The 22,034-nt window shown below is 43.7% G+C and overlaps 1 protein-coding gene and 1 non-coding gene across 6 annotated transcripts in view; one reads left to right on the top strand and one right to left on the bottom strand.

Annotated features, from left to right (window-relative positions):
* LOC135550981 (rho GTPase-activating protein 26-like) overlaps window positions 1-22,034 on the top strand; it is a 157,700-nt gene that overhangs the window by 105,856 nt on the left and 29,810 nt on the right. For all 5 annotated transcript variants that reach the window (XM_064982311.1, XM_064982312.1, XM_064982313.1 and 2 more), the window contains one exon: window positions 12,255-12,360. In XM_064982311.1, the coding sequence (XP_064838383.1) occupies window positions 12,255-12,360 (106 nt within the window). The remainder of the gene's footprint in view (window positions 1-12,254; window positions 12,361-22,034) is intronic.
* Window positions 11,257-11,309, bottom strand: LOC135551169 (U7 small nuclear RNA). Its single transcript, XR_010457215.1, has one exon. It is a non-coding gene; the product is annotated as a U7 small nuclear RNA (small nuclear RNA).

Raw genomic sequence — 22,034 nt, forward strand, 5'->3', positions numbered from 1 at the left:
TTTAACCGCACACTTGTTGTTTGTGTACATGGATTTTATAATGTCGTATGTTTTACCCCCAACACCACTTTCCATCAATTTGTATAGCAGACCCTCATGCCAAATTGAGTCAAAGGCTTTTTTGAAATCAACAAAGCATGAGAAGACTTGCCTTTGTTTTGGTTTGTTTGGTTGTCAATTAGGGTGTGTAGGGTGAATTCATTGTCTGTTGTACGGTAATTTGGTAAAAAGCCAAATTTGCTCAGTACATTGTTTTCATTGAGGAAATGTACGAGTCTGCTGTTAATGATAATGCAGAGGATTTTCCCAAGGTTGCTGTTGATGCATATCCCACGGTAGTTATTGGGGTCAAATTTGTCTCCACTTTTGTGGATTAGGTGATCAGTCCTTGGTTCCAAATATTGGGGAAGATGCCAGAGCTAAGGATGATGTTAAATAGTTTTAGTATAGCCAATTGGAATTTGTTGTCTGTATAGTTGATCATTTCATTATTATTACATGCCTTTTTGGGTTGGAGGGTTTTTATTTTGTCCTGTTGCTCATTCAAGGTAATTGGAGAATCCAGTGGGTTCTGGGTTCTTTAATAGTTGATTCTAAGATTTGTATTTGATCCTGTATATGTTTTTGCTCTTTGTTCTTTGTTGTAGAGCCAAAAAGATTGGAGAAGTGGTTTACCCATACATCTCTCTCTATCTGTCTCGCTCCACCCTACTCTCTCTCTCGCTCCACCCTACTCTCTCTCTGTATCTCTCTCTGTATCTCTCTCTCTCTGTATCTCTCTCTCTGTATCTCTCTCTCTCTCTCTCTCTCTCTCTCTCTCTCTCTGTATCTCTCTCTCTCTCTGTCTCGCTCCACCCTACTCTCCCCCCTCTCTCTCTGTCTCTCTGTATCTGTCTCTCTCTCTCTCCTGCTCTTTTCTACTCTCTCTTTCTGTATCTCTCTCTGTCTCTGTCTCTCTCTCTCCTGCTCTGCTCTACTCTCTCTCTATCTCTCTGTATCTCTCTCTCTGTCTCAGTCTGTCTCTCTCTTGCTCTGCCCTACTCTCTTTCGTTCTCTCTCTCTCTCTCTCTCTCTCTCTCTCTCTCTCTCTCTCTCTCTCTCTCTCTCTCTCTCTCTCTCTCTCTCTCCCCCCACCTCCCTTTTCATTTATTTGATCTGGTTATACTTGTTTTGCCCTCTTCCTCTCCTGATACCCGCTCTCCATGAAGTTGCATAACAACCCGGTCCGGTTTTGATGACCTGGTTCAGCTCTGGCAGGCGGTAGTGGGGTTGGCGTGTGAGCGAGCGAGAAGCAGGAAGTAAGGGCGTGTCCTTGGCACGCCATCAAGGAAATGACTTTACAGTGAGGCCAGCTGGGATCATGGAGCAGGGAGAGAGGGAGAGACGCTCCCTTCATACCCCATCCTGCCCACCCAACTGACCCCTAACTTCCCCCTGTCCCCTATCGCTGCTTGTCCTTCCATAAACCAGATCTGCGTAGCCTCCTCTCTCCCTGGTTCATCTCTGCTGTCTGGCTGTCTAGCACCCTCCTGCTCTGAGCCGTCTGTTTGCTCCACTGCATGCCGGGAAGCGTAAGGCCGTTGTCCTGAGATGAACTCTGTTTTTTGAGTCCCTCCTCCCCCCTCTCCACCCTCCCCTCTTAGCTCCAGTTTGGGGAGGGAGGGCTGTGTGCCACCTGGAACCAACCCAGACTCTGAGTCTTGCTCTCTTGTTGTTGACACTACAAACTATCTTTCATCTCATTACCTCTCTGTCTCTCTCTCTGTCTCTCTCTCTCTGTCTCTCTCTCTCTCTCTCTGTCTCTCTCTCTCTCTCTCTCTCTCTCTCTCTCTGCCTCTCTCTGTCTCTCTCTGTAGAGTAAACATGACACTCAGAAGTTTCAAAGGAATAGACACAATTCAAAGGAATAGACACTTTTCAAAAGTAATATTATGGCTATGTACAGTGTTATAATGATGTGCAAATAGTTCAAGTACAAAAGGGAAAATAATTTGACATAAATATGGGTTATATTTACAATGGTGTTTCTTCTTCACTGGTTGACCTTTTCTTGTGGCAACAGGTCACAAATCTTCCTGCTATGATGGCACACTGTGGTTTTTCACCCAGTAGATATGGGAGTTTATCAAAATTGGATTTGTTTTGGAATTCTTTGTGGATCTGTGTAATCTGAGGGAAATATGTGTCTCTAATATTTACCACCACAGACAGATGCCGGCACTAAGACCGCACTCAGCCAACTGTATAAGGAAATAAGCAAACAGGAAACCACTCACCCAGAGGCGACGCTCCTAGTGACCGGAGACTTTAATGCAGGGAAACTTAAATCAGTTCTACCAAATCTCTATCAACATGTTAAATGTGCAACCAGAGGGAAAACCATTCTAGATCACCTGAACTCCACACACAGAAACGTGTACAAAGCTCTCCCTTGCCCTCCATTTGGTAAATCCGATCACAACTCTGTCCTCCTGATTCCTGCTTATAAGCAAAAATGAAAGCAGGAAGCACCAGTGACTCGGTCTATAAAAAAATGGTCAGATGAAGCAGATGCTAAACTACAGGACTGTTTTGCTATCACAGACTGGAACATGTTCTGGGATTCTTCCGATGACATTGAGGAATACACCACATCACTGGCTTTATCAATAAGTGCATTGAGGACGTCATCCCCACAGTGACTGTACGTATATACCCCAACCAGAAGCCATGGATTTCAGGCAACACTCGCACTGAGCTAAAGGGTAGAGCTGCCGCTTTCAAGGTGCGGGACTCTAACCCGGAAGCTTACAAGAAATCTCGCTATGCCCTGCGACGAACCATCAAACAGGCAAAGCGTCAATACTGTGCAACGATTGAATCATACTACACCAGCTCCGACGCTCGTCGGATGTGACAGACTACAAAGGGCCTTGAGCTGCCATGAGCTGCCCAGTGACACGAGCCTACCAGACGAGCTAAATCACTTCTATGCTCGCTTCGAGGCAAGCACCACTGAGGCATGCCTGAGAGCATCAGCTGTTCCGGACGACTGTGTGATCACGCTCTCCGTAGCCGACGTGAGTAAGACCTTTATAAACAGGTCAACATTCACAAGGCTGCGGGGCCAGATGGATTACCAGGACGTGTGCTCCAGGCATGTGCTGACCAATTGACAGGTGTCTTCACTGACATTTTCAACATGTCCCTGATTGAGTCTGTAATACCAACATGCTTCAAGCAGACCACCATAGTCCATGTGCCCAATAACACGAAGGCAACCTGCCTAAATGACTACAGACCCGTGACACTCACACCTGTAGCCATGAAGTACTTTGAAAGGCTGGTAATTGCTCACATCAACACCATTATCCCAGAAACCCTAGACCCACTCCAATTTGCATACCGCCCAAACAGATCCACAGATGATGCAATCTCTATTGCACTCCACACTGCCCTTTCCCACCTTAACAAAAGGAACACCTACGTGAGAATGCTATTAATTGACTACAGCTCAGCGTTAAATACCATAGTGCCCTCAAAGCTCATCACTAAGCTAAGGAACCTGGGACTAAACACCTCCCTCTGAAACTGGATCCTGGACTTCTTGACGGGCTGCCCCCAGGTGGTGAGGGTAGGTAGCAACACATCTGCCACGCTGATCCTCAACACTAGAGCTCCCCAGGGGTGCGTGCTCAGTCCCCTCCTGTACTTCCTGTTCACCCACGACTACATGGCCAGGCACGACTCCAACACCATCATTAAGTTTGCAGATGACACAACAGTGGTAGGCCTGATCACCGACAACGACGAGACAGCCTATAGGGAGGAGGTCAGAGACCTGGCCGTGTGGTGCCAGAATAACAACCTGTCCCTCAACATAACCAAGACTAAGGAGATGATTGTGGACTACAGGAAAAGGACCCCCGAGCACATCCCCATTCTCATCGACAGAGCTGTAGTGGAGCAGGTTGAGAGCTTCAAATTCCTTGGTGTCCAAACCAACAACAAACTAGAATGGTCCAAACACACCAAGACAGTCGTGAAGAGGGTACGACAAAGCCTATTCCCCCCTCAGGAAAACTAAGAAGATTTGGCATGGGTCCTGAGATCTTCAAAAGGTTCTACAGCTGCAACATCGAGAGCATCCTGACTGGTTGTATCACTGCCCTGGTACGGCAATTGCTCGGCCTCCGACCGCAAGGAACTTCAGAGGGTAGTGCGTACGGCTCAGTACATCACTAGGGCAAAGCTGCCTTCCATCCAGGACCTCTACACCAGGCGGTGTCAGAGGAAAGCCCTAAGCCACCCCAGTCATAGACTGTTCTCTCTACTACCGCATGGCAAGCGGTACCGGAGTGCCAAGGCTAGGACAAAAAGGCTTCTCAACAGTGTTTTACCCCAAAGCCATAACACTCCTGAACAGGTAGCCAAATGGTTACCCAGACTATTTGCATTGTGTGCCCCCCCATCCCTCTTTTATGCTGCTGCTACTCGCTGTTTATCATATATGCATAGTCACTTTATCTATACATTCATATACATACTACCTCAATTAGCCCGACCAACCAGTGCTCCCGCACATTGGCTAACCGGGCTATCTGCATTGTGACCCGCCACCCGCCACCCACCACCCGCCAACCCCTCTTTTACACTACTGCTACTCTCTGTTTATCATATATGCATAGCCACTTTAACCATACCCACATGTACATACTACCTCAAAAAGCCTGACTAACCGGTGTCTGTATACAGCCTTGCTACTGTTATTTTCAAATGTCTTTTTACTGTTGTTTATTTCTTTACTTACCTACACACATACTTTTTTCTTCTCCACACCTTTGGTTAGAGCCTGTAAGTCAGCATTTCACTGTACACCTGTTGTATTCGGCACACGTGACAAATAAACTTTGATTTGATTTGATAATATGATCATACATTTGGTAGGAGGTTAGGAAGTGCAGCTCAGTTTCCACCTCATTTTGTGGGCAGTGTGCACCTAGCATGTCTTCTCTTGAGAGCCATGTCTGCCTACGGCGGCCTTTCTCAATTGCAAGGCCATGGTCATTGAATCTGTACATAGTCAAAGCTTTCCTTACGTTTGGGTCAGTCACAGTGGTCAGGTATTCTGCCACTGTGTACTCTCTGTTTAGGGCCAAATAGCATTCTTGTTTGCTCAGTTTTTTTGTTAATTCTTTCCAATGTGTCAAGTAATTATCTTTTTGTTTTCTCATGATTTGCTTGGGTCTAATTGTGCTGCTGTCCTGGGGCTCTGTGGGGTGTGTTTGTGTTTGTGAACAGAGCCCCAGGACCAGCTTGCTTAGGGGACTCTTCTCCAGGTTCATCTCTCTGTAGGTGATGGCTTTGTTAAGGAAGGTTTGGGAATCGCTTCCTTTTAGGTGGTTGTAGAATTTAACGGATATTTTCTGGATTTTGATAATTATTGGTATCGGCCTAATTCTGCTCTGCATGCATTATTTGGTGTTTTACGTTGTACACTGAGGATGTTTTTGCAGAATTGTGCATGCAGTCTCAATTTGGTGTTTGTCCCATTTAGTCAATTATTGGTTGGTGAGCGGACCCCAGACCTCACAACCATAAAGGGCAATTGGCTCTATGACTGATTCAAGTATTGTTAGCCAGATCCTAATTGGGATGTCGAATTGTATGTTCCTTTTGATGGCGTAGAAGGCCCTTCTTGTCTCTCAGATTGTTTACAGCTTTGTGGAAGTTACCTGTGGTGCTGATGTTTAGGCCTCTTTCTCTCTTTCTCTGCCTCTGTCTCTCTCTCTGTCTCTGTCTCTCCTCTCTGTCTCTCTCTCTCTCTCTCTCTCTCTGTGTCTCTGTCTCGCTCTCTCTCTCTGTGTCTCTCTCTGTGTCTCTCTCTGTCTCTCTCTGTGTGTCTCTCTCTCTGTGTCTCTCTCTGTCTCTCTCTCTCTCTGTCTCTCTCTCTGTGTCTCTCTGTGTATCTCTGTCTCTCTCTCTGTGTCTCTCTCTCTGTCTCTCTCTTTCTCTGTCGCTCTGTCTATCTCTGTCTCTCTCTCTCTCTCTCTCTCAGTATGAGAGTGCATTTGGAGTGTCTTTGCAAGTGTTTTTAAAATCTTATCGCTGTACGGCAGGAAGTGGTAAACTCTCGTCTGTCGAAAACACACAGCCTGTTGTCCAATTAGCTTCCTATTCCCTTTATAGTCCACTTGCACTCTTGTCCCGTATTATAGTTCTCTCTATCGAGAATAGGGAGCCATTTGGAGCCACAGAGACGGAGTTAGTAAGAAGAATGAGCTGTAAATGAATATTAATGTGGATGGCTTTTTTTCCCTTAAGGGTGGGGACCATGACAGTAAAGGACTTGATAATCCGTCAGTCGATCGTTGCATCCGAGCATTGTCCATATAGAACGGTGGCTACACAGCCTGTCAAATTCAGGCTGGGGTCTGGGTGTGTGTTGGTGCACATGCATGACCTGGTGGAGAGTGCCTTGTGTGTGTGTGTGTGTGTGTGTGTGTGTGTGTGTGTGTGTGTGTGTGTGTGTGTGTGTGTGTGTGTGTGTGTGTGTGTGTGTGTGTGTGTGTGTGTGTGTGTGTGTGTGTGTGTGTGTCTGTGTGTGTGTGTGTGTGTGTGTGTGTGTGTGTGTGTGTGTGTGACTTGCCTGTGTGTGTGTGTGTCTGCTCCTTGGGACCTGGCTGACTGTTTGGGTCTGTGCTGGCTGGCTGGGTGGTGTGTGTGTTCACGCCTGGGTAGCTGACTGGGACCTGGCTAACACTGGAAGTGGATTGTGGTGGCGAGGTGACAGAGAGGGTTTGATGTAGTGTGTCCACCGGTGCATTCTCTATCGACTTGCCCTGCGGTGACTTATGGGGCCTTGCATCAGCTGCCTGCTCTGCTCCTTGGGACCTGGCTGACTGTTTGGGACCTCACTGTTTGGGACCTGGCTGGCTGGCTGGGACTTGGCTGGCTGGCTGGGACTTGGCTGACTGTTTGGGATCTAGCTGACTGGGACCTGGCTGGCTGGGACCTAGCTGGCTGGCTGGGACTTGGCTGGCTGGGACTTGGCTGACTGTTTGAGACCTAGCTGACTGGGACCTGGCTGGCTGGGACCTAGCTGGCTGGCTGGGACTTGGCTGACTGTTTGGGACCTAGCTGACTGGGACCTGACTGGCTGGGACCTGGGCTGGCTGGCTGGGACCTGGACTGGGACCTGACTGGTTGCTGACTGGGAGCTAACTGGGCTTGGGACCTAGCTGGGACTGGGACCTGACTGTTTGGGACCTAGCTGACTGGGACCTGGCTGGCTGGGACCTGGCTGGGACTGACTGGGACCTGGCTGACTGGGACCTAGCTAACTGGGACCTGACTGTTTGGGACCTGGCTGACTGGGACCTGGCTGGCTGGGACCTAGCTGACTGGGACCTGGCTGGCTGGGACCTAGCTGGCTGACTGGGACCTGGCTGACTGGGACCTAGCTAACTGGGACCTGACTGTTTGGGACCTGGCTGACTGGGACCTGGCTGGCTGGGACCTAGCTGACTGGGACCTGGCTGGCTGGGACCTAGCTGGCTGACTGGGACCTGGCTGACTGGGACCTGGCTGACTGGGACCTAGCTAACTGGGACCTGACTGTTTGGGACCTGGCTGACTGGGACCTGGCTGGCTGGGACCTAGCTGGCTGACTGGGACCTGGCTGACTGGGACCTAGCTAACTGGGACCTGACTGTTTGGGACCTGGCTGACTGGGACCTGACTGTTTGGGACCTGGCTGACTGGGACCTGGCTAACTGGGACCTGGTTGACTGTTTGGGACCTGGCTGACTGGGACCTAGCTAACTGGGACCTGACTGTTTGGGACCTAGCTAACTGGGACCTGACTGTTTGGGACCTGGCTGACTGGGACCTGGCTGGCTGGGACCTAGCTGGCTGACTGGGACTTGGCTGACTGTTTGGGACCTAGCTGACTGGGACCTGACTGTTTGGGATCTAGCTGACTGGGACCTGGCTGGCTGGGACCTAGCTGACTGACTGGGACCTGGCTGACTGGGACCTAGCTAACTGGGACCTGACTGTTTGGGATCTAGCTGACTGGGACCTGGCTGGCTGGGACCTGGCTGACTGGGACCTGGTTGACTGGGACCTGGTTGACTGGGACCTGGCTAACTGGGACCTGGCTGACTGGGACCTAGCTGGCTGACTGGGACCTGGCTGACTGGGACCTGGCTAACTGGGACCTGGCTGACTGGGACCTGGCTAACTGGGACCTAGCTGGCTGACTGGGACCTGACTGTTTGGGACCTGGCTGACTGGGACCTAGCTAACTGGGACCTGGCTGACTGGGACCTGGCTGGCTGGGACCTGGCTGGCTGGGACCTGGCTGGCTGGGACCTAGCTAACTGGGACCTGGCTGACTGGGACCTGGCTGACTGGGACCTGGTTGACTGGGACCTGGCTGGCTGGGACCTGGCTGGCTGGGACCTAGCTAACTGGGACCTGGCTGACTGGGACCTGGCTAACTGGGACCTGGCTAACTGGGACCTGGTTGACTGGGCCATGCTGAATCAGAGCCCAGGAGAATCAGAGCCATGGCCGATAGCATAGTGGTAGGCATGGCTAAAAGGAGTCTCAACATTATATAGTCATTCTGAATTCCGTATGCATGCATCACTACAGACGTTGGTAAATATGAAACTGGTACAACTTCCAATTGAACAATGAGAACAATGAGGAGTTGCTACATTGTCATGTTTTCTGGTACAGAGAGTGAAATTCAGCAGTTTAGCAAGTGCAAGGTTGTGTTGTCAGTCCCTGAGGCCTAAAATTCTGTGTTCTGCCATCTGATACACATGAAAAACCTGTTGACCTATACTTCAGACTGTTTGAAGTTATGTGTAAGCAATTAAGCAGGCTAATCATATTATGATTAAGCAAAAATATGTGAGGATCTTTGTCATCGACTTGGCATCCTGGTCGAACCTCACAACAAGCACAGTACACAGACCTGTAGACACACAGACCTGCCCTGAGACAGCACAGTACACAGACCTGTAGACGCACAGACCTGCCCTGAGACAGCACAGTACACAGACCTGTAGACGCACAGACCTGCCCTGAGACAGCACAGTACACAGACCTGTAGACGCACAGACCTGCCCTGAGACAGCACAGTACACAGACCTGTAGACGCACAGACCTGCCCTGAGACAGCACAGTACACAGACCTGTAGACGCACAGACCTGCCCTGAGACAGCACAGTACACAGACCTGTAGACGCACAGACCTGCCCTGAGACAGCACAGTACACAGACCTGTAGACTCACAGACCTGCCCTGAGACAGCACAGTACACAGACCTGTAGACTCACAGACCTGCCCTGAGACAGCACAGTACACAGACCTGTAGACGCACAGACCTGCCCTGAGACAGCACAGTACACAGACCTGTAGACGCACAGACCTGCCCTGAGACAGCACAGTACACAGACCTGTAGACGCACAGACCTGCCCTGAGACAGCACAGAGTACACAGACCTGTAGACCTGTAGCACAGACCTGCCCTGAGACAGCACAGTACACAGACCTGTAGACGCACAGACCTGCCCTGAGACAGCACAGTACACAGACCTGTAGACGCACAGACCTGCCCTGAGACAGCACAGTACACAGACCTGTACACAGACCGCACAGACCTGCCCTGAGACAGCACAGTACACAGACCTGTAGACGCACAGACCTGCCCTGAGACAGCACAGTACACAGACCTGTAGACGCACAGACCTGCCCTGAGACAGCACAGTACACAGACCTGCCCTAGACGCACAGACCTGCCCTGAGACAGCACAGTACACAGACCTGTAGACGCACAGACCTGCCCTGAGACAGCACAGTACACAGACCTGTAGACGCACAGACCTGCCCTGAGACAGCACAGTACACAGACCTGTAGACGCACAGACCTGCCCTGAGACAGCACAGTACACAGACCTGTAGACACACAGACCTGCCCTGAGACAGCACAGTACACAGACCTGTAGACGCACAGACCTGCCCTGAGACAGCACAGTACACAGACCTGTAGACGCACAGACCTGCCCTGAGACAGCACAGTACACAGACCTGTAGACGCACAGACCTGCCCTGAGACAGCACAGTACACAGACCTGTAGATGCACAGACCTGCCCTGAGACAGCACAGTACACAGACCTGTACACAGACCTGTAGACACACAGACCTGCCTTGAGACAGCACAGTACACAGACCTGTAGACGCACAGACCTGCCTTGAGACAGCACAGTACACAGACCTGTAGACGCACAGACCTGCCCTGAGACAGCACAGTACACAGACCTGTAGACTCACAGACCTGCCTTGAGACATAGTATATTTGCCTCTCCAGGGAATCAATGCTTTCATAACATATAGATAAGCTCTTGTGGTAAACTATAAAAACTACATTATAAAATGGGTGTTTCGAGCCCTGAATGCGGATTTCCTGACAGCCGTGGTATATCAGACCGTATACCACGGGTATGACAAAACATGCATTTTTACTGCTCTAATTACGTTGGTAACCAGTTTATAACAGCAATAAGCCACTTTGGGGGTTTGTGGTATATGGCCAATATACCACGGCTAAGGGCTGTGTCCAGGCACTCCGCTTCGCGTTGTGCATAAGAACAGCCCTTAGCCATGATATATTGGCCATATACAGTGCCTTGCGAAAGTATTCGGCCCCCTTGAACTTTGCGACCTTTTGCCACATTTCAGGCTTCAAACATAAAGATATAAAACTGTATTTTTTTGTGAAGAATCAACAACAAGTGGGACACAATCATGAAGTGGAACGACATTTATTGGATATTTCAAACTTTTTTAACAAATCAAAAACTGAAAAATTGGGCGTGCAAAATTATGTTGTTGACAACATGTAAGCTATATTGTTTATTGAAAAAATAAATACATGTGCACAATGACCACTTGTTGTCTCTCAAATACATTGTTACATTTGTTGTTTAGCTAGCTAGCGAATTTGAGCCGTATTAGCATTGACATGAAATCCGTCAAAACAGCTCAAATCAAGACATGGTAACAATAAGATGAAACTAACTGAAACGAGCCCCTTACGATTCCCCACATGGCAGTTTGTTGTCGTTCATGCTAGTAGTCAGGCCATCCAGAACCACAACACCAGGCTGATTCTGCTGCATGGAAGCGCGCACATCGTTTTTGTGACTTTGTCAGCCAATCTATCTCTAGTGTTTTAGTTTTATTGTCTTTGGCATAGAACTGGAGGCTTTCTCCTTGAGGAAACCTACTGGAGAAATACTAAAAGAGCAGGTTGGTAAAAGGTTTTCCATAACCTGTAGGTAGGTAGGTCTGAACAGAGAGTTCAGAGCTTCTGCTCTTTTCTATAACCTGTAGGTAGGTAGGTCTGAACAGAGAGTTCAGAGCTTCTGCTCTTTTCTATAACCTGTAGGTAGGTAGGTCTGAACAGAGAGTTCAGAGCTTCTGCTCTTTTCTATAACCTGTAGGTAGGTAGGTCTGAACAGAGAGTTCAGAGCTTCTGCTCTTTTCTAATAGTAAGTCTGAACAGTTAGCTCTTTACTATAACCTGTATTGTCAACTCAGAGCTTAGTATTTCTTCATGTAGGTCTGAACAGAGAGTTCAGAGCTTCTGCTCTTTTCTATAACATGTAGGTAGGTAGGTCTGAACAGAGAGTTCAGAGCTCTTTACTTAACCTGTAGGATAGGTTTTCAGGGCTCTTTTCTATAAGTAGGTAGGTGTCTGAACAGAGAAGACTTTCTATCTGAGTGTTCTGAACAGAGATCAGACCTTGTCACTGTAGGTAGGTAGGTTAGAGTTCAGAGCTTCTGTCTTTACTATAAACAGTAGTATTCTATTGTCAACTGTAGTATTTCTTCATGTGGGTTGAAAGGAGATTGAACCAAGGACAAGTATTACGGATGTTTTGGGTAGTAGGATGTCTAGAAACACATCTGAGTGTTCTACATGACGTTGTCACTGTTATTTAGACAGTGTCACCTTACCATCTCTTCTCAGAGACTATAGTAAGTACAGTAGTATTCTATCTATGAAAGGAGAACCTTGATGTTTTGGGTAGTAGGGTTGTACATGACGTTGTCACTGTTATTTAGACAGTGTCCTTACCTCACCTTACCATCTCTCTCTCTCTCTCTCTCTCTCTCTCTCTCTCTCTCTCTCTATCTTATCTCTCTCTCTTCTCTCTTCTCTCTCCTCTCTCCCTCTTCTCTCTATTCTCTCTAGAACGTGACAATCAGGAGGCGAGGATCACAGAGATCCATAGCATCGTCCACTGGCTCCCAGAGAAGAACCGGCAGATGCTGGACCTGCTTACGAAACACTTGGCAAAGTAGGTTTGGTTTAGGCCCACTCCCCTGGGGTCTCCCATGTACTGTGTTATAAATCCTCCTGACTGTACCGCGCTGACGGCCATGACCACAACTGACTCCCAAATGCACCCTATTCCTTATATAGTGCACTATTTAGGGAATAGGGTGTCCATTTTGGATGCACCCATGCCGAAAGCCACTACCACACCCACCCATGCCTGTAAGAGGATTGGCTTGGTAATGAACTCAGGACTGTAGTGTTGACACCAGTAATGTCTCCTAGCTTTCCCCTGTGCTCCTCCTCTACACCACCACCGAAAAACAACACACATCATTAGTTTGGTTGCCGGACTCATCCTCTTCTTCTGGGTATTGTTGTCCAATGGAGGCGGTGCAGTTTGCCATCTGTCTTTCTCAATACCATGTCAGAGTGACGATAGGTTACTATCAGAGGCAGGCAGCAGAGTTAAAACTCTTACCCTATTTATTGTTGTCCAACATGCTGAGAGAGGATTATGAGTAATACTAAACCGGTCGTCATGGTTAAGATTTAACTAACATACACTATATCTATGTACATTTATTTTTACATTTCATGTGCCGTCACATACGAGATGGTACATCCTGAAATCGGAAATGACAGTGTTTTATAGGACTGGGCAGATGTTAGATAATGACAGTGTTTTATAGGACTGGGCAGATGTTAGATAATGACAGTGTTTTATAGGACTGGGCAGATGTTGGATAATGACAGTGTTTTATAGGACTGGGCAGATGTTAGATAATGACAGTGTTTTATAGGAATGGGCAGATGTTAGATAATGACAGTGTTTTATAGGTCTGGGCAGATGTTAGATAATGACAGTGTTTTATAGGACTGGGCAGATGTTAGATAATGACAGTGTTTTATAGGACTGGGCAGATGTTAGATAATGACAGTGTTTTATAGGACTGGGCAGATGTTAGATAATGACAGTGTTTTATAGGACTGGGCAGATGTTAGATAATGACAGTGTTTTATAGGACTGGGCAGATGTTAGATAATGACAGTGTTTTATAGGACTGGGCAGATGTTAGATAATGACAGTGTTTTATAGGACTGGGCAGATGTTAGATAATGACAGTGTTTTATAGGACTGGGCAGATGTTAGATAATGACAGTGTTTTATAGGACTGGGCAGATGTTAGATAATGACAGTGTTTTATAGGACTGGGCAGATGTTAGATAATGACAGTGTTTTATAGGACTGGGCAGATGTTAGATAATGACAGTGTTTTATAGGACTGGGCAGATGTTAGATAATGACAGTGTTTTATAGGACTGGGCAGATGTTAGATAATGACAGTGTTTTATAGGACTGGGCAGATGTTAGATAATGACAGTGTTTTATAGGAATGGGCAGATGTTAGATAATGACAGTGTTTTATAGGACTGGGCAGATGTTAGATAATGACAGTGTTTTATAGGAATGGGCAGATGTTAGATAATGACAGTGTTTTATAGGAATGGGCAGATGTTAGATAATGACAGTGTTTTATAGGAATGGGCAGATGTTAGATAATGACAGTGTTTTATAGGACTGGGCAGATGTTAGATAATGACAGTGTTTTATAGGACTGGGCAGATGTTAGATAATGACAGTGTTTTATAGGACTGGGCAGATGTTAGATAATGACAGTGTTTTATAGGAATGGGCAGATGTTAGATAATGACAGTGTTTTATAGGAATGGGCAGATGTTAGATAATGACAGTGTTTTATAGGACTGGGCAGATGTTAGATAATGACAGTGTTTTATAGGACTGGGCAGATGTTAGATAATGACAGTGTTTTATAGGACTGGGCAGATGTTAGATAATGACAGTGTTTTATAGGACTGGGCAGATGTTAGATAATGACAGTGTTTTATAGGAATGGGCAGATGTTAGATAATGACAGTGTTTTATAGGAATGGGCAGATGTTAGATAATGACAGTGTTTTATAGGAATGGGCAGATGTTAGATAATGACAGTGTTTTATAGGAATGGGCAGATGTTAGATAATGACAGTGTTTTATAGGAATGGGCAGATGTTAGATAATGACAGTGTTTTATAGGACTGGGCAGATGTTAGATAATGACAGTGTTTTATAGGACTGGGCAGATGTTAGATAATGACAGTGTTTTATAGGAATGGATAATGACAGTGTTTTATGAATGGGCAGAGATAATGACAGTGTTTTATAGGACTGGGCAGATGTTAGATAATGACAGTGTTTTATAGGAATGGGCAGATGTTAGATAATGACAGTGTTTTATAGGAATGGGCAGATGTTGGATAATGACAGTGTTTTATAGGAATGGGCAGATGTTAGATAATGACAGTGTTTTATAGGAATGGGCAGATGTTAGATAATGACAGTGTTTTATAGGAATGGGCAGATGTTAGATAATGACAGTGTTTTATAGGACTGGGCAGATGTTAGATAATGACAGTGTTTTATAGGAATGGGCAGATGTTAGATAATGACAGTGTTTTATAGGACTGGGCAGATGTTAGATAATGACAGTGTTTTATAGGAATGGGCAGATGTTAGATAATGACAGTGTTTTATAGGACTGGGCAGATGTTAGATAATGACAGTGTTTTATAGGACTGGGCAGATGTTAGATAATGACAGTGTTTTATAGGAATGGGCAGATGTTGAGATAATGACAGTGTTTTATAGGACTGGGCAGATGTTAGATAATGACAGTGTTTTATAGGACTGGGCAGATGTTAGATAATGACAGTGTTTTATAGGACTGGGCAGATGTTAGATAATGACAGTGTTTTATAGGACTGGGCAGATGTTAGATAATGACAGTGTTTTATAGGACTGGGCAGATGTTAGATAATGACAGTGTTTTATAGGAATGGGCAGATGTTAGATAATGACAGTGTTTTATAGGAATGGGCAGATGTTAGATAATGACAGTGTTTTATAGGAATGGGCAGATGTTAGATAATGACAGTGTTTTATAGGAATGGGCAGATGTTAGATAATGACAGTGTTTTATAGGACTGGGCAGATGTTTGATAATGACAGTGTTTTATAGGACTGGGCAGATGTTAGATAATGACAGTGTTTTATAGGAATGGGCAGATGTTGGATAATGACAGTGTTTTATAGGACTGGGCAGATGTTAGATAATGACAGTGTTTTATAGGACTGGGCAGATGTTAGATAATGACAGTGTTTTATAGGAATGGGCAGATGTTAGATAATGACAGTGTTTTATAGGACTGGGCAGATGTTGGATAATGACAGTGTTTTATAGGAATGGGCAGATGTTAGATAATGACAGTGTTTTATAGGAATGGGCAGATGTTTGATAATGACAGTGTTTTATAGGACTGGGCAGATGTTAGATAATGACAGTGTTTTTATAGGACTGGGCAGATGTTAGATAATGACAGTGTTTTATAGGAATGGGCAGATGTTAGATAATGACAGTGTTTTATAGGAATGGGCAGATGTTAGATAATGACAGTGTTTTATAGGACTGGGCAGATGTTAGATAATGACAGTGTTTTATAGGAATGGGCAGATGTTAGATAATGACAGTGTTTTATAGGACTGGGCAGATGTTAGATAATGACAGTGTTTTATAGGAATGGGCAGATGTTGGATAATGACAGTGTTTTATAGGACTGGGCAGATGTTAGATAATGACAGTGTTTTATAGGAATGGGCAGATGTTGGATAATGACAGTGTTTTATAGGACTGGGCAGATGTTAGATAATGACAGTGTTTTATAGGACTGGGCAGATGTTAGATAATGACAGTGTTTTATAGGACTGGGCAGATGTTAGATAATGACAGTGTTTTATATGAATGGGCAGATGTTGAATAATGACAGTGTTTTATAGGAATGGGCAGATGTTAGATAATGACAGTGTTTTATAGGACTGGGCAGATGTTGGATAATGACAGTGTTTTATAGGACTGGGCAGATGTTGGATAATGACAGTGTTTTATAGGAATGGGCAGATGTTAGATAATGACAGTGTTTTATAGGAATGGGCAGATGTTAGATAATGACAGTGTTTTATATGAATGGGCAGATGTTGAATAATGACAGTGTTTTATAGGAATGGGCAGATGTTAGATAATGACAGTGTTTTATATGAATGGGCAGATGTTGAATAATGACAGTGTTTTTATAGGACTGGGCAGATGTTAGATAATGACAGTGCTTTATAGGACTGGGCAGATGTTAGATAATGACAGTGTTTTATAGGACTGGGCAGATGTTAGATAATGACAGTGTTTTATAGGAATGGGCAGATGTTAGATAATGACAGTGTTTTATAGGAATGGGCAGATGTTGGATAATGACAGTGTTTTATAGGACTGGGCAGATGTTAGATAATGACAGTGTTTTATAGGACTGGGCAGATGTTAGATAATGACAGTGTTTTATAGGAATGGGCAGATGTTAGATAATGACAGTGTTTTATAGGAATGGGCAGATGTTAGATAATGACAGTGTTTTATAGGAATGGGCAGATGTTAGATAATGACAGTGTTTTATAGGAATGGGCAGATGTTAGATAATGACAGTGTTTTATAGGACTGGGCAGATGTTGGATAATGACAGTGTTTTATAGGACTGGGCAGATGTTTGATAATGACAGTGTTTTATAGGACTGGGCAGATGTTAGATAATGACAGTGTTTTATAGGAATGGGCAGATGTTAGATAATGACAGTGTTTTATAGGACTGGGCAGATGTTAGATAATGACAGTGTTTTATAGGACTGGGCAGATGTTAGATAATGACAGTGTTTTATATGAATGGGCAGATGTTGAATAATGACAGTGTTTTTATAGGACTGGGCAGATGTTAGATAATGACAGTGCTTTATAGGACTGGGCAGATGTTAGATAATGACAGTGTTTTATAGGACTGGGCAGATGTTGGATAATGACAGTGTTTTATAGGACTGGGCAGATGTTAGATAATGACAGTGTTTTATAGGACTGGGCAGATGTTGGATAATGACAGTGTTTTATAGGAATGGGCAGATGTTAGATAATGACAGTGTTTTATAGGAATGGGCAGATGTTAGATAATGACAGTGTTTTATAGGAATGGGCAGATGTTGGATAATGACAGTGTTTTATAGGAATGGGCAGATGTTAGATAATGACAGTGTTTTATAGGACTGGGCAGATGTTTGATAATGACAGTGTTTTATAGGACTGGGCAGATGTTAGATAATGACAGTGTTTTATAGGAATGGGCAGATGTTGGATAATGACAGTGTTTTATAGGACTGGGCAGATGTTAGATAATGACAGTGTTTTATAGGACTGGGCAGATGTTTGATAATGACAGTGCTTTATAGGAATGGGCAGATGTTAGATAATGACAATGTTTTTATAGGAATGGGCAGATGTTGGATAATGACAGTGTTTTATAGGAATGGGCAGATGTTAGATAATGACAGTGTTTTATAGGAATGGGCAGATGTTGGATAATGACAGTGTTTTATAGGACTGGGCAGATGTTAGATAATGACAGTGTTTTTATAGGACTGGGCAGATGTTAGATAATGACAGTGTTTTATAGGAATGGGCAGATGTTAGATAATGACAGTGTTTTATAGGAATGGGCAGATGTTAGATAATGACAGTGTTTTATAGGACTGGGCAGATGTTAGATAATGACAGTGTTTTATAGGAATGGGCTGATGTTAGATAATGACAGTGTTTTATAGGACTGGGCAGATGTTGGATAATGACAGTGTTTTATAGGACTGGGCAGATGTTGGATAATGACAGTGTTTTTATAGGACTGGGCAGATGTTAGATAATGACAGTGTTTTATATGAATGGGCAGATGTTGAATAATGACAGTGTTTTATAGGACTGGGCAGATGTTAGATAATGACAGTGTTTTATATGACTGGGCAGATGTTAGATAATGACAGTGTTTTATAGGAATGGGCAGATATTGGATAATGACAGTGTTTTATATGAATGGGCAGATGTTGAATAATGACAGTGTTTTATAGGAATGGGCAGATGTTAGATAATGACAGTGTTTTATAGGACTGGGCAGATGTTGGATAATGACAGTGTTTTATAGGACTGGGCAGATGTTGGATAATGACAGTGTTTTATAGGACTGGGCAGATGTTGGATAATGACAGTGTTTTATAGGAATGGGCAGATGTTAGATAATGACAGTGTTTTATATGAATGGGCAGATGTTGAATAATGACAGTGTTTTATAGGAATGGGCAGATGTTAGATAATGACAGTGTTTTATATGAATGGGCAGATGTTGAATAATGACAGTGTTTTATAGGAATGGGCAGATGTTAGATAATGACAGTGTTTTATAGGAATGGGCAGATGTTAGATAATGACAGTGTTTTATAGGACTGGGCAGATGTTAGATAATGACAGTGTTTTATAGGACTGGGCAGATGTTAGATAATGACAGTGTTTTATAGGAATGGGCAGATGTTAGATAATGATAGTGTTTTATAGGAATGGGCAGATGTTAGATAATGACAGTGTTTTATAGGACTGGGCAGATGTTAGATAATGACAGTGTTTTATAGGAATGGGCAGATGTTAGATAATGACAGTGTTTTATGACAGATGTTGTTTTATAGGAATGGGCAGATGTTAGATAATGACAGTGTTTTATAGGAATGGGCAGATGTTGGATAATGACAGTGTTTTATATGAATGGGCAGATGTTAGATAATGACAGTGTTTTATAGGAATGGGCAGATGTTTGATAATGACAGTGTTTTATAGGACTGGGCAGATGTTAGATAATGACAGTGTTTTATAGGACTGGGCAGATGTTAGATAATGACAGTGTTTTATAGGAATGGGCAGATGTTAGATAATGACAGTGTTTTATAGGAATGGGCAGATGTTGGATAATGACAGTGTTTTATAGGACTGGGCAGATGTTAGATAATGACAGTGTTTTTATAGGACTGGGCAGATGTTAGATAATGACAGTGTTTTATAGGAATGGGCAGATGTTAGATAATGACAGTGTTTTATAGGAATGGGCAGATGTTAGATAATGACAGTGTTTTATAGAACTGGGCAGATGTTAGATAATGACAGTGTTTTATTGGAATGGGCAGATGTTAGATAATGACAGTGTTTTATAGGACTGGGCAGATGTTAGATAATGACAGTGTTTTATAGGAATGGGCAGATGTTGGATAATGACAGTGTTTTATAGGACTGGGCAGATGTTAGATAATGACAGTGTTTTATAGGAATGGGCAGATGTTGGATAATGACAGTGTTTTATAGGACTGGGCAGATGTTAGATAATGACAGTGTTTTATATGACTGGGCAGATGTTAGATAATGACAGTGTTTTATAGGAATGGGCAGATGTTGGATAATGAGTGTTTTATATGAATGGGCAGATGTTGAATAATGACAGTGTTTTATAGGAATGGGCAGATGTTAGATAATGACAGTGTTTTATAGGACTGGGCAGATGTTAGATAATGACAGTGTTTTATAGGAATGGGCAGATGTTAGATAATGACAGTGTTTTATAGGACTGGGCAGATGTTAGATAATGACAGTGTTTTATAGGAATGGGCAGATGTTGGATAATGACAGTGTTTTATATGAATGGGCAGATGTTGAATAATGACAGTGTTTTATAGGACTGGGCAGATGTTAGATAATGACAGTGTTTTATATGAATGGGCAGATGTTGAATAATGACAGTGTTTTATAGGAATGGGCAGATGTTGAATAATGACAGTGTTTTATAGGACTGGGCAGATGTTAGATAATGACAGTGTTTTATAGGAATGGGCAGATGTTAGATAATGACAGTGTTTTATAGGACTGGGCAGATGTTAGATAATGACAGTGTTTTATAGGAATGGGCAGATGTTAGATAATGACAGTGTTTTATAGGAATGGGCAGATGTTGGATAATGACAGTGTTTTATAGGACTGGGCAGATGTTAGATAATGACAGTGTTTTATAGGACTGGGCAGATGTTAGATAATGACAGTGTTTTATAGGAATGGGCAGATGTTAGATAATGACAGTGTTTTATAGGAATGGGCAGATGTTAGATAATGACAGTGTTTTATAGGAATGGGCAGATGTTGGATAATGACAGTGTTTTATATGAATGGGCAGATGTTAGATAATGACAGTGTTTTATAGGACTGGGCAGATGTTGAATAATGACAGTGTTTTATAGGACTGGGCAGATGTTAGATAATGACAGTGTTTTATAGGACTGGGCAGATGTTAGATAATGACAGTGTTTTATAGGAATGGGCAGATGTTAGATAATGACAGTGTTTTATAGGAATGGGCAGATGTTGGATAATGACAGTGTTTTATAGGACTGGGCAGATGTTAGATAATGACAGTGTTTTATAGGAATGGGCAGATGTTGGATAATGACAGTGTTTTATGGGACTGGGCAGATGTTGGATAATGACAGTGTTTTATAGGACTGGGCAGATGTTAGATAATGACAGTGTTTTATAGGAACTGGGCAGATGTTAGATAATGACAGTGTTTGAACCCAGCTAAAAGAAGGGCTTAACTTGATTGGCATGTGCACTATGATGCAGCAGGGTTGTTCCATCGATTTGCTGCCTTTTGAGAAGTGTAACTTGGTAAAACATTTATAGAAAAAGGATTTCACCTAATCTTAACATTCTGTCATAAAGAGCACATGTTCAACTTCATCAAAAGATATAGTACTTGTGTCTGAGGCCCATTGCTGTGTTTTATATCATACTGTATAGCAGCTGATGAAACTAACACTGTAAAAGTGAGAGAATAAAATGTGATCAGTGTTATTTCCTCATAGCTGGTTGAAAATATAGTCTACACAGCATTTTCCGATCAGCAGGTTTGCGTGGGCGGGAGTTTCGGATTTCTATGGTGACATCACCATACGGTAAATAGTTTTTCCCTCCCCACTCAGACAACTCCCAGACACTAATAGCAAAATTCTTGTTTGAGAAATAGTTTTTTGCTTTAAAACTATTTATGCCCATTTTAATGGAAATCTATTACAGTAAGGTACTTAATTGTTACACAGAAACTCCATGATATTGATATAAAAACTGCTGCATTGGGTCTTTAAAGTAACATGGTTGACGATTTCTTCTTAAATCACCCATACATCCCCTTGTGACAGGGGGAATGGAAGCTTGTTGTGTGCAACAGGGAGTGGCAATTGAATGCAAACTTCACAACATTTTTTAAATTGTTCAAACATTTTCAAGCCTGTCTGTCTACAGGTAACAGGATTGACGTGTTACGCTCCACCTGCTCAGTTTTCCACCACAAAACACCTGAAAATGACAAACTCTATGATTTGACTATTAGATGTTTAAAGTTCCACCATATTAAAACAAGAGTTCAGTTCACGTAACAGGGTTGACCTTAAAATGAGGGACAGACGGAAATTAATCACGAGCCACATGAAATAAATAATGATCTTCAGAAATGACTGTCGAAGCAACGAAATAACTAAGGCTGAATTAAGGGGGTTTGTATCTTCCTGGAAGTGACACAGGGTGACGGAGGGCACTTTAACAAGCCTTTATTCATATTCCTAAAACATCTGATTTATTGCATTTTCCATGTGGCCTATATTAAAGGGCGCTTCATTTAATATAACAGCCTTTT

The sequence above is a fragment of the Oncorhynchus masou genome, chromosome 12 (genome assembly GCF_036934945.1).
Source record: "Oncorhynchus masou masou isolate Uvic2021 chromosome 12, UVic_Omas_1.1, whole genome shotgun sequence".
Classification (NCBI taxonomy): domain Eukaryota; kingdom Metazoa; phylum Chordata; class Actinopteri; order Salmoniformes; family Salmonidae; genus Oncorhynchus; species Oncorhynchus masou.